The sequence below is a fragment of the Asparagus officinalis genome, chromosome 7 (assembly GCF_001876935.1).
Source record: "Asparagus officinalis chromosome 7, Aspof.V1, whole genome shotgun sequence".
NCBI classification, from domain to species: domain Eukaryota; kingdom Viridiplantae; phylum Streptophyta; class Magnoliopsida; order Asparagales; family Asparagaceae; genus Asparagus; species Asparagus officinalis.
The window spans coordinates 143,636,346-143,649,609 of record NC_033800.1 but is presented as its reverse complement, the minus strand read 5'-3'; the positions used below and the strand labels follow the sequence as shown (position 1 = coordinate 143,649,609).

Here is a 13,264-nt window from a genome sequence, read left to right as displayed (position 1 = left end):
TAGACCTAGTTGTTTCAGATTCCCTCGAGGGAATGGCATCGGAGTTGACCTTCCCATTGGCTACAAAGGCACCCCTATTGAGGTAGAACTTAATTTGCTGCTCTCAACTTAAGTTGACGATAGACCCCCCCGAGTGAATTTTCGTTTTGAAACTGAATTTCTGCTGCATTGGTTCTGACGATGGAAACTGATGATGATCTCGTTTTGGTTTTTGAAACAGATTGGGAAGGGGAGAATTCTGATGGAAGGCGAAAGAGTCGCTATTCTCGGATATGGTTCTGTAGTACCCTCATGCGTGAAAGCTGCGAACTCTTTAAGAGAGTATGGCATAGATGTAACTGTGGCAGACGGCCGTTTCTGCAAACCACTCGACACAGAGCTCATAAGGAGACTAGCGAACGAGCACGAGGTCCTCATCACAGTCGAAGAAGGCTCTATTGGAGGTTTCGGGTCTCACGTCGCGCACTTCCTAAGCTTAAATGGTCTGTTAGATCGGAATCTCAAGGTAAACTAGCTAGGAACCGAAAAAAAAAAAGCTTTTCGATCGGTCTATCTCGTGCTTCTGGTGTTAATTTGAGTTTCTATGTATGTTGTGCAGTTGAGGCCGATGGTGCTTCCTGATAGATACATCGACCACGGGTCACCAAAGGATCAGATTGAGGAGGCCGGGCTGTCCTCAAAGCACATTGCAGGAACTGTGCTCTCACTCCTGGGGAATCCAATGGGGGCTTTGCTTCTGTGAAGGGATTGATCATGAGCCTGATATGATTCAGCATGCTCTTAACCTAAATATTTTAACCATTAATCCCTTATATTTATTATTTCCAGAAATTGCTTTGAGTTTTTAAGGGATCAACGGGCCATCTTCTGCCGGTGTACCTAGCACGTGCTCATATATATGTCCTATTGTAGTTCTTCATAAAATTACACAACTATATTGTAATTCCTCATATATCTACGTGAATATGCTGTAAAACATCTGAAATAATGATCTCGGGAATATGATATATATAGTCTTAGTTTTGTATACGTTTTTTGGGTGTTCTATATATGAAGGGAATGCTAGCTCATGCAGCTTGCTTGGTGTCTTAATTTGTCTCTTACGTGACTAGTGCGCAGTTCCAATCATAATAAGATACCAACCTGAACAGGATTTGGGTTATTTAGATATTAGTCCCTCACATGCATGTTCAATAATTCCACATTAGTCCCTCAAATCTACGGAAATTGCTCATTAGTCCATCAAATCCTAGTGTTGTTGCAATTTAATCCCTCCATGACCAAAATACCCTCAGCCGCTTTTTTTTTTAAGGGTTACCTGCAATTTGACACTCTAAAGTTTACACTTTTTTAAACTTTAATAGCCTAAAATATTTTTGATGCTTTTATATCCCAAAGTTTTCACCTTATTATTAACTTTGATACCCCCAAAAGTTATACATTTTCGGAAAAATTGCTTGAAGAGAGCAAAACTCTTTGAGTCATGCATAAAACACCACAAGAAAAAGTCAACTTTCCAAAAACACTTGGACATAAAGAACCATTCTTTTGCTCCTTAATTTGCTGTTATCTTCTCTTTCTTCTACTTTTATTCCGTTTCTTCTCCTTCTGTGGCTAAAAAAAACATCATATCCTATTTCTTCTTCCTCTCAACTTTCTCTCTTAAGAACAACAACAATTGATACTATATGATGTAGATTTCTTTACGTTGTCCTAATAAATATTTAAAAATTGCTTAGTTGGTATTTATTTGGTGGGTCATTTTGTTTCTCAAGCTCAGGATGTCATTTGCATTCTCATGGAAGGGTGTCAATAATGGGAGCCTTCTATACATCAAGCTCAAAGGAAAGCTTTGGCACTTGCACATGTTCTTAAACTTGAGCAATTGATGGGAATTGGGCTGCATATGACATGTTTTGAGAAAATGTCTAACATGTTTATATTTTGATGTGTAAGAAGGAGATTGAACAAGAAAATGTCTAACTTGAGCAATTGATGTACTAAGAACTAGCTCAATAAAAAAATTGGCAAGAAGAAGCACAGAGCCAGTCTTTTTTCTAGGTTTGCTAATCCTGACCTCATCAATCAAAGTGGGCATCAAGCATGAAACTAAAACTTTTTTCAGTGGCAAAAAAAGTTAGTTTTAGCTTTGGAGTAAAGTTGTGCAAAGTTTGATTCTTTTTTGTGGTTTTTTTTTAAAAAACATGCAACTGCTTATGTAGAAGGAGATAAGTATTATGGAGCATGTTTGATGAGAGCAAATTATCTTCACTTTCTTGTTATTGTACAATGGGATTACACGTAGTAAATGACAGAATCGGCCAGGAAGATGAGCTTTAGTGAAAATGTCTGCAGGCTGATCTATTGAGGATATAGGAAGAAGTTGCAAGGTGCCACGCTGAAGATGTTGACGAACAAAATGACAATCATTCTCAATGTGTTTGGTGCGTTCGTGGAAAACATCATTATGAGCAATTTGAATTGCGCTTCGATTGTCACAATGGAGAATGGTAGCAGAGGACTGTGGAACTCTCATATCCTCGAGTAACCAACGGAGCCAAAGTAATTCAGAAGTAGTATCAGCTAGGGCCCGATATTCAGATTCAGTACTTGATCGAGATGTGACAGTTTGCTTCTTACTCCTCCATGAAATGAGCGAGTCACCCAAGAAGAAGCAGTAACAAGTTGTGGAGCGACGATCAGTAGGATCACCAGCCCAATCAGCATCAGAATAGCCAGTTAAAATTAAGGACGAATGAGCAGAAAAATGAAGTCCATGAAGAAGAGTGCCTTTGACATATCTTAGAATACGAAGAACAGCAGTAAAATGAATAGTCCGAGGAGCAGCCATGAATTGACTGACAACATGCACGGCATAGGCGATATCAGGACGAGTCACGGTTAGATAAACAAGACTACCAACAAGTTGTCTATATAAAGTAGGATCAGGAAGAGGTGTGCCATCAAATGGAGTTAGCTTAACATTGGTATCCAATGGTGTTGAGGCAGTATTTGAATCAGTGAGACCAGATCTGGAAAGCAAATCAGAAGCATATTTGGCTTGAGACAAATAGTAGCCATCTGAACAAGAAGAGACTTCAAGCCCGAGAAAATAACTGAGTGGCCCCAAATTTTTCATCTCAAATTGTTGACTGAGGTAGTTTTGTAAGTCAGAGATGGTCACAGAATCATCACTTGTAATGATCATATCATCCACATAAAGTAACAACAGAACAATACCCTTCTTAGTACGACGGATAAATAAAAGGCCGAATCATGAGGGCTAGAAGCAAAACCAAAACGTGCAATAGTGGAACTGAATTTTGCAAACCATGCTCTCGGATCTTGCTTAAGACCATATAAAGCTCTCCGAAGAAGACAAACTTTTTGTGGAGGATGAGAATAACCAGGAGGAGGATGCATGTAAACTTCCTCTTCCAAATCGCCGTTGAGAAAAGCATTTTTAACATCCATCTGAAGAAGGGGCCAATGTTTTACTGCAGCAACAGCTAAAAGACTACGAACAGAGGTTAAACGAGCAACAGGAGCAAATGTTTCTTCATAATCAATGCCATATTCCTGAGTATAGCCTTTAGCAACTAAACGAGCTTTATAACGCTTGACAGATCCATTAGAACGAGTTTTAATCTTGTAAACCCACTTACATCCGATAGGAGTTTTGCCTGAAGGAAGATCCACTAAATCCCAAGTATGTGTTTTCTCTAAGGCTAGTTCTTCTGCTGCTGCTGTTACTGCTCCTTCTGATGAGTCTCCTTCCTCTGTTCTTACTATTAGCGATCTTGAAGCTCTTCTCAAACAGGTGATATCCTCCAATCCTTCATCTTCCACTGCATTAGCTGTCACTACAGGTGATTCTTGGCTTCTTGACTCTGCTTGTTGCAATCATATGACTTCTCAAATTTCTCTCTTATCTAATAAAACTCCTAGTAAATTTCTTCCACCCATTCAAACTGCTGATGGTAATTGTATGTCTATTACCCATATTGGAACAGCTGCTACCTCTAATCCACCCATTCAAACTGCTGATGGTAATTGTATGTCTATTACCCATATTGGAACAGCTGCTACCTCTAAGATTTTGTTGAAGTGCCTTGAGGACGAGGTGGACGGGTTGGACAATTTTCCAAAATATGACCATGTTTGTTACAGTATCTGCACTCAATAGTAGGGCAATTTGCAAATGTATGTCTAGTATTTCTACAATTCTTGCACAAGGATGAGCCAGATGCAGAGCGTGGCCGAGTGATAGCAAGAGCAACTTCCGGTGAAGGAGATTTGATCAAACCAAGACGTGTTTCCTCAAATAAGATTTCTTTAACAGCAGCATCCAAAGAGGGTAAAGGATCACGATGCAACAGAGCAGCACGAACAGATTCATATTCAGAACGTAGGGCCATGAGAACCTGAATAAGGCGAAGATGATCATCGCTGATATTAGCTTGTGCTAATTGATTCCATATAGGTTGAATGACAGCAAGGAAGTCATTAACAGATTGTCCGGAGTCTTGTTTAAGACTGGCAAGAGTTGTGAGCAGTTGATAATAGTGTGCAAGACCTGTAGTTTTGTACCGATTGGACAAGAAATCCCAAATTTCTTTTGTAGTGTCAAAATCAGCAAACTGGATATGAATGGCTGAAATAGAGGTGTTATAGAACCAGGTAATTATCTGATGATTTTTGTTATCCCAATCTTCAAGACGTTCTGCATACTTGGTATTGTTTTCATCAGCATCTCGGACTGGTTCAACAACATCGCTAGTAATAATGCGCCAAAGCTTGCGTCCAATTAAGAAGCTTTTCATTCGTTGAGACCATAGAGTATAATTAGAGCCATCCAAAATAACAGCAATAGGACGAAATATTTCAGATTTCTCCATATCAACAAACCCAAAAATTAGAGCCATCCAAAATAACAGCAATAGGACGAAATATTTCAGATTTCTCCATATCAACAAACCCAAAAAAAGAACCAAACATAAGACCACCAAACCCACAAAAGTCACACTTTTATGTGTGACAGCTGAGAAGAAGAGCGGATCTGGTCGGTTCTGAGCGACGGGAAGCACGGATCTGACGGGAAGCACGGATCTGGCCGGAGGAGTTCGCTGACGACCGGCGAAGCTCTCGGTTCTGGGAGGTGGATCTGGTCGATTCTGAGCGGCGAAAGGCGCGGATCTGGTCGGTTCTAAGCGACGGAAAGCGAGGATCTGGTCGATTCTGGGCGACGGGAAGGCGTTTGCTGGCGACCGGCTGAGCGGCGAAGCTCTGGTGCGGATCTGGGCGGTTCTGGACGGCGGTTCGGATCTGGGTTTGTCGGGGAGGGCAGGGATGCGGACGAAAAGTTGTTCGCCGGCGACGAGATGGCGGCGAAGCTCTGGCCGGAGGAGGAATCGCGGGTCTGGTGCGGTCGTCGACGCTGGAAACGTGAGAGAGAGAAGATTGGAGGCGGTGATTTGATTTAAGAGCAGAGCTCTGATACCATGTTTGATGAGAGCAAATTATCTTCACTTTCTTGTTATTGTACAATGGGATTACACGTGTATATATATATACATCAACCAGCTAAAAAGGAAAGAAATAAAAAGGAAGAAAATCAATGGGCAATCAATGGGGAATTAATGAGCAATCCCAAATATATTGCACAATCTAATGCTGATACGTTAACAGAGCAAAAGCTACTATCAATGTTTGGCAACAAAAGATTGAACAAGCAAATTAGTTTAGCACTCCTCAACTTTGGATTTTGGGGGTTTCATTTGGAGAGGATCTCAATAGAATTGAAGCTGATTGGCAGATAAATTCCCTCCATTCCCCAAAAATGTTTAGGAATTATTTAATGAAGATACAATCTGATTCTCTATTTTGGTATTTGCCTGAAAAAATATTAATTTAGTCCAGATCTGTATGGGGATAATCACACGACCTATTGGAATGTAAATTCACATTTTTTTTGGGTTAATTGCAGATAGATCCCTTTTAGTATTGCCAGGTTGAACTTGCTATCCATGTCGTTCTATCATTAAGTGTGATAAATCTTTATTTTGTGAGATAGTTATTCGTTATTTGTGATATATAGTTATTTATCTATGATCTATCAATTTTATCTGTGATATCTAATAGTTAAATGTGATAAATTTGTATTTTGTGAGATAGTTATTTATTTGTGATATATCATTGCTTATTTGTGATCAGGGTTCCGATAAAGCAACTGACAGGTTTGGATGAGATTAGGGTTTCAATAACGAAGGAGATGATGGGGTAGTTGAGATTGGAGGAGGGTTTAAACAGACGAAAAATATCTTAAGGACCCAAAATATAAGACCGTTGGAGAGGACAGGTGAGATGCCCCTCTCCTATTACACAATGAGCTGACATGGGTCACAGAAACTGCGTTCTTAAACCGGCACATGGCAGTCTGGTCCGAAGGGGAAGGACGTTTGGACTTCCGGTTTCGGAAGAGGCAGCGGCGGCAGCGACAATTAATGGGATTGATGAACTTCTTTTTGTCTCCTGAGAAGAAAGTGGGCTTGTTTTCGTGCTCACCTCCTCCGTTCCACAAAACTCATCTCTTGATCAAGAATATTTCTCAACTCATGCTAAAATCCAACCAAATTAGCTTCAAAAAAAAATCTAAAAGAACATCTCAGCAGACAAAACCAGAAAACTCACTTAGAAATCCTAGACTCCTTTGAGGTGTAAACTTGGAGGGGTCGGGGGTAAAAAGAATGGTTTTCAGGTTTAAGTGTTTTTGGGGAGTTGGCTTTTTCTTGGGGTGCTTTATGCATGACTCAAAGAGATCTGCTCCCTTCAAGCAATTTTCCCTTTATTCTTTAGACTTTCATACCTCGAAGATTTCACATTTTTTAACATTAATGCCTCAACGCATACATATTTTTTCACTTTGATACCTTAAAGTTTGGGGTATCAAAGTGTCAAACTAAAAGTTTGGAATATCAAAGTGTAAAGGTATAAATTTGAAGGTGTAAAGTTTAGGGTATTAAAGTGTCGAGAAACTTTGGGGGTACTAAAGTTAAAAAGGTGTAAACTTTAGAGTACCAAAGTGCAAATAACTTTTTTTTAATAGGATAGAAATCATAACTAAGGGTATTTTGGTTATTGGGGGACCAAATTGCAAGACTCTTTAGTGAGGGCCAAAATGAGCTATTATTGAGATTCGAGGGACTAAAATCTAAATTCTAAATAAACCAAATACAGGCATCCATGAGTAATCAGGCCCAACCGAGAGTTAACGAGCTTTAACTAGAACCTAGGAACCAATTTTAACCCAAAAAATATAATTACTAGATATTGGCTCTAACTCCTTTTTTAAATTCATAACTCTTTCTTAGCCTATCCAACGTGCAAGTGCAACTATACTCACACATTAATAACATCAACGCTATTTGTATATCATTATTAAGGAATTTCTCAAGTCCAGATATCCGCTCCTATAGGCTTCAGTCACTTGACTGAGGCTGAGTTTACTTTGGTATAAAAATCAATTTCATATTTCGGTAGCGTTTTTCCTATTTTGATTTATTTTTTGGGTTATACAAGATTTAAAATTTTCATACAATGAAAAACTTTTAAATAGATAAGAACAACTTCTTTTTTTAAAAGGCTAAGTGCACACACATGGAATTCAAAATGGGTTGCATCTAGAAAAGCTAATGTATAATGCAACAAAATTTAAAGAGGATCCCATATCAAAGTTAGCACTTAAGCTTTATCATTGACTAAAACACATAACAAAAACAGGAAATACAGCCAACTTTTAGTGTTAAATAAACCACCGGACTAAAAAAAAATTCCTCCTTTTTTTCTTTTTTTTTTCCGGCAAAATGTTAAGTTTCATACCGGACAAAGTCTATGACAAAGAATTGTGATCTCATGTGATCAGTCAAAATGAATGTTCCCTAAGATGAACAGAGTTGTACTTAGCATCCATGACTTCCAAACAAAAACAACATATTCTCATCAAAATGGACTCTCAGTATATGCACGTTGCTCTCCTTGAGTAGTCTTTTAAACAAACCAAATAAGGGGAAGACAACAATTGTTATCTTACTTTCCCATAAACTAGATAACAGCCAGTAATTCCTCTTTCAAATATTTGAAATTATTTCTACATCAAAAGAAGTCGAGTTCTCTCCTCAATGAAAAGCTTCTGACCTCAGATCCACGTGATCCAGAGAAAACACAATAAAGGCTTGAAAACTATACATACCAACTCCCGAAGCATTTTAATTTCAGTTTCCATGTTTCTACCCGAAAAAGGAAAATATGCCTTGTTAAGAATCAAATATGAAGTTATCAATCTCTTGAAACATAGCATACCACTTTCTAGTTGCCCGTGTTGTTAGTCTGACGTATCATCGAGCCAGATACCGATTATTCTGCTGCCAAAGATTAAAAGTTTGATTAAGCTGCTGCTTTCTTTTCTTTACTTCCGTTCACTACCTGCAAAAAAGAAACAAAGAGAATTGTCAGGACAATTACATTTTATAACACTAGTAATTGGCGAATGCGGTACATGCGCACACAATTTTGCTTAAATATACTATTTATCAAGGCAGGCAAAAACCAAACGCTCGTTCTCTTGTTAGATTAATGCACCAAAAAGTTCTAGACAGTTTATCCGAATTCCAAAATTTGCGTGAACTAAATTAGTTCGATGTTGGCCATAAATCATACTTGTTCATGATTTCACATCAGGTGGTATTCTTCTCAACTGCCAAAACATATCACTTGAAAATAGAAAGACAAATACAACAGAGCAGCTTGTTAAATTATCATGCTCATATTTATGCTCGAGCTGAATGCATGTCTAATAAGCAAGCTTGAATAAAGAGTAAAACTGGTCGAGCCTTCATCACTTGCTCAAACATCAACTATGTAATAGGCATCACTTAGTAATCTAAGTATAAAATTAGATATACTAGTGGAACGCATTGCCTATACGAGAATTCTAGAGCTATCCAAATTCCTCAACAAATTCCAATTGCCACTTTCTGTGCTAGTTACTTGGTTATTTATCTCTGTCGTTAAGAAGGAAAACAATCTTATGCGTTGGTGAATAATGCACAAACACGACCACCTTCAAAAGTGAAACTTCATGAATTTTTATGTGTCTATTAGTAACAACAAATTCACAATAGTCACAAGCACCTGTCTTTTTTGTTAGCCCCCGGAGCAATTTCCTCCAAGAACCATTAAGCATACCATAGCATATAAAGGGTCACAGGTCATGGTCCTCCTTGAGAGCAAAAAATGGGCATGAAACTCATGGATAGAGCGCAGAGTTGAACTTTAGCATGTAAAGCAAAATTGGGTTTTATTAAGGTTTGTGAATTTCTGATTTCATAAAAGAACCACATAATTCAAGATATCAAAATAAAATATGCCAGCAACTAGACCATATAAATGCAACGCGCAGATAACACTTACTTTCTGAATGTTCTTTACAACTTTCTCACAAAAGTTAATACATAATTAGATATTAGGCGAAGGGTGATTTAAAGGTGGAAAAGATAATGCAAGCAAGAAACTAAGCATTTACTACAAATTACTCGACAACACATACACACCTCTCCAGCCTAACATAATTCTAAGTGGATCCATACATTCCCATTATTTGAGATTAAATATCATTGACATGAGTAAGTTTGCACTGTTGTTCAGTCTTCTATCCTCAGATTATATAAGAAAACTTTCTTTCTTGACTCTTAATTATACTTTTTCTGATGGCAAACTTTCAAGTTGTCAAACTTAAATAAGCCAAAAAACAATGCCTACAAATCAAGATAGAAGCTCAAGACTCGAATGAAGCATCATGTTAAAATATGTCAAAAATTTGAAGAAGGCAATTACCATCAGGTTGAGTTTAATGACTTCTTGAATCTCCGCAAAATACTCCACATGACCGTTGATACAAAGAAAAGAAGAAAACCGACCACAACAGCGTACTTGATTCCAAGATTCACAAGCAAATTTACCAGAAGCCCAGCAAGAACAACCCCACAGAAATTAGCAGAAACCGCCGACCAAAATGGCATATCAAGAATAGCAGCAATAAAAGCCCCAGTCCAAGCTCCTGTTCCAGGAAAAGGAACAGCAACAAACAGCATAAGTCCCAGCCACTGGAACTCCTCCACTGGCCCTGCCTTCTCTCTGGCTCTTTTAACCAGGTGGTCGAGCAAATTGGTAGCTGAGGCATTTTTCTGAGAGAGGAATGATGCTAATTTTTTCAAGTAGAGTATGATAATGGGCACTGGAACCATGTTCCTGAAGGAAGAATCATCGATCAAAAAGGATATCCTAGATAGTGACATTTTATGAATCATAAAGCAATCCAGTTTTCAAATTCATGGTATGGACATCTGTACATTATAAGTTCACCAAATCGTTACTTAATATTCTAGTTTTATGAGTTTCAAACCAAGTTTTCAACATAATTATCATCAAATTCACTTAAAACTAAGCATTTAACTGGGACATAATAATCAAAAGTATGCACCTAAGCCTAACTGCCTAAAACTGGGTTTTCATATACTTCTCCGAAAATGTGAAGACTAACTACAATAACGAAGCCTTTATTCCAAATTAGGGTCGGCTACATAAATCATATTTTTCCATTCATTTCTTTTAAGGCATATCTCCTCCACTAAGTTCAACTATTACCATATCCTTCTCTCTGGCCTATTAACTATAATCTCATTACTTCTCCTAAATGGTGCATTTATCAGCCTACCCTGCACATGACGAAACCATCTCAATCAATTCTGGCTCTTTTTATCATCAACAACAATAACAACACATAATCTCCTACTGACGCACTCGCTTCTTATTCCCTCTCTTACTGTATACTCACAATCAATGTAACAGTCTCATTTCTTCCCTAAAAAAAATTAGTCATTGCTACACTCGTTTTTGCGTTGGAAAAATTACATGGTGATAGATAAAACTGAAGCATGCCCATGAATTAAAAAGATGCTAAAACCACCAATTGCCTCCATAAATAACGAAAATAGAATAAATGGGCAAATGCCTAAACTGAACATATATACCCAAGAATTGAAAGAACAGTGAGCCGCATAGGATGAAGATGCATCCAATAACCAACAGGAATAGCTCCTCTGAGCTCAAGAACAGGAAGAGTCGCGAGCGCAAAGACCACAGCTTCATCGGGCCAACCCAGACTCCTCAATGCAGTAGCAACCTTCAAACCAAATCCAGAAGCTCTAATGGAATCAGCAGCAGCAAGAGCAGCTCCACAAGCCAAGCAACACACAGAAGACACCAATGCGCACAATACAAGCCTCCTGTTGAGAGTTTCTTTGGACTCTGACTCCAATTGGGAAGTTGGGTATTGTGAGATTTGGGTTACAAGTGTCTGAACAAATTAAACAAATAAGAATATTAAACGGAGGAAAAAATGATATGGGTTTTCGAGATAAACTAACCTTTTTGCTGAAGGGACGAGAAGTTGGGTTTTTGGAGCAGCTGAGGAATCTGAAAACGGGTTCTGAAGAGAGGGGCTTTTTTGGGAAGGAGGTTGAGAGAAGGTGGCTCCCATTTCTGGTGGTTGAAGAGAAGGCTGCTGCGGTCGGTGCTGCTGCTGAAATTGTGAGAAGAGCAGTCGCCATTTTCGTTCGGAGGAGGAGAAGGGTTTTCGATGAGGTTATTTACTGGTAAGTTTATATTTTTATAAATCCAAGATCCAAAAAGAGATTTTGGGCATTGTTGATTGAATTTGGATTATGGGATGATGATGAGAATGTTGAATCAACTCTCTGGCCATCGGGACAAAAAAGGGGGGAGAGCTCGAGACGCGGCGAGAAAGAGAGAGGAGGGCGTTCCTGTGTCCTTCTGGCTTATTTTCACTGTGGTGCCCCAAAGTTTACCTCTTTTACACTTTGATACCGCGAAGTATTTTTTAACACCTTGCTTGCCCGACACTTTGAAGCCAGTTCCACTTTGATACCTCAAAGGATTTCTATGACATTTTGACTCCCGAGAGTTTCAATTTCATTTCACCTTGATACCCCTTCCTAGATTCCGTCAAATTTTCTGCTAAATTTGTATCACGCCCTTAGCATGTGATACACGTAGATACATTGTTAGCCAGTTGCTGAACGCCGCTAATATTTAACAAAAAAAATATCTCATAGAGTCTAGATGGTATCAAAGTGAAATGAGATTGAAACGTTGGGAAACAAAACATTGAAAAAAATACTTTTGACATTAGTCCCTTATCTTTGAAAATTGGAATCTCAAATCATTGAAATTTATCCAATTCTTGTTCTCATATACTGCTATGCTTGATTCGAAGAAGTACTTTAAAACTACGTATAAGAATTGAGAGGTCTGGTAGCAATTTGAACGATTTAAGAATTTAATTGCAAAAACTTAAAGGAGTTGAAAAACCTAATAGCAATTTTAATGATTTTCAAAGACAATTTTTAAAATATTAGAGATAACCATCTGCCAGCCCCATGATTAATATGCTGAAGAAGCCACAATATTACCAGTTCTTGTAGCAATATTTCTCTATATATTTCTCTCCTTTTCTAACTCATAGATATCCTTTGGTCTCAAATATGTTGAAATTATTAGGCTAAATTGCACTTAAATGTCATATAGTTTCACCAGCCTTACCTTACATTTACATGACATGTATTTTAAAATCAAGCAAATAAATACCCTAAAGTATTTAAATATTGCGGATAATTATCTTAAAGTTTCAAAATATTACACTTCGATGTGCTCTTGTTTACCCAATGTTGCATATAAATATCCTCAGTTCGTAAATGACCTCACTTAAATATTGTAAAGTTTCTAAAAGTTACATTTTTAATATTGTGACATTTATCTTTAATATTTAAATACTTTGACGTATTTATTTGCTCGGTTTTAAAATAGAGGTCATTTAAGTGCAAGGTTAGTGAAACTATAGGGTATTTAAGTGCAACTTAGCCAAATTGTTATCGAATGAATTCAACATTTTCGAACTAAACTAGGAAAATTGGAAAATTTGTAACGTACAAGACGAGGATTATGTTCAAAAGAACAATTTAGAAAATGTTGGTCAAAAAGCTAGGTAGATTTTTACCATATCGAAATTTAAAAAAAAAATCAAATCAAATTTGGTCTTTTGGTGTCAATGCTTCTATATTATTAATGGACAGTCTTATATGTAAGCTGCGTCAAATTTCACCCATATAATTGTCAGAAACATATGATC

General features: G+C 37.8%; 2 protein-coding genes across 2 annotated transcripts in view; one reads left to right on the top strand and one right to left on the bottom strand.

Moving 5' to 3' along the window:
* The window catches only part of LOC109849510 (probable 1-deoxy-D-xylulose-5-phosphate synthase 2, chloroplastic), a 4,954-nt gene extending 3,961 nt beyond the window's left edge, over nt 1-993 (top strand). The window contains exons 8-10 of the mRNA XM_020419357.1: nt 1-82; nt 221-505; nt 599-993. The exon at nt 1-82 is cut by the window's left edge and continues 197 nt beyond it. Coding sequence (XP_020274946.1) covers nt 1-82; nt 221-505; nt 599-742 — 511 coding nt within the window. The 3' untranslated portion in view covers nt 743-993. The remainder of the gene's footprint in view (nt 83-220; nt 506-598) is intronic.
* Nucleotides 7,846-11,872, bottom strand: LOC109849992. Its single transcript, XM_020419889.1, has 4 exons — nt 11,484-11,872; nt 11,088-11,413; nt 9,892-10,305; nt 7,846-8,481 (listed from the first exon to the last, which is right to left on the bottom strand). Exons 1-3 carry the CDS (start codon nt 11,664-11,666, stop codon nt 9,894-9,896), a joined length of 921 nt encoding a protein of 306 aa, XP_020275478.1. The 5' UTR covers nt 11,667-11,872; the 3' UTR covers nt 7,846-8,481; nt 9,892-9,893.

What these genes read in the sequence shown, in the direction of transcription:
- LOC109849992 (XM_020419889.1), bottom strand. Translation starts at nt 11,666, where the DNA reads ATGGCGACTGCTCTTCTCACAATTTCAGCAGCAGCACCGACCGCAGCA. An exon ending in CTCGTCCCTTCAGCAAAAAG is followed by an intron (nt 11,414 to 11,483) that starts GTTAGTTTATCT and finishes TAATTTGTTCAG; the next exon opens with ACACTTGTAACCCAAATCTC. An exon ending in ACTGTTCTTTCAATTCTTGG is followed by an intron (nt 10,306 to 11,087) that starts GTATATATGTTC and finishes TTCTTCCTTCAG; the next exon opens with GAACATGGTTCCAGTGCCCA.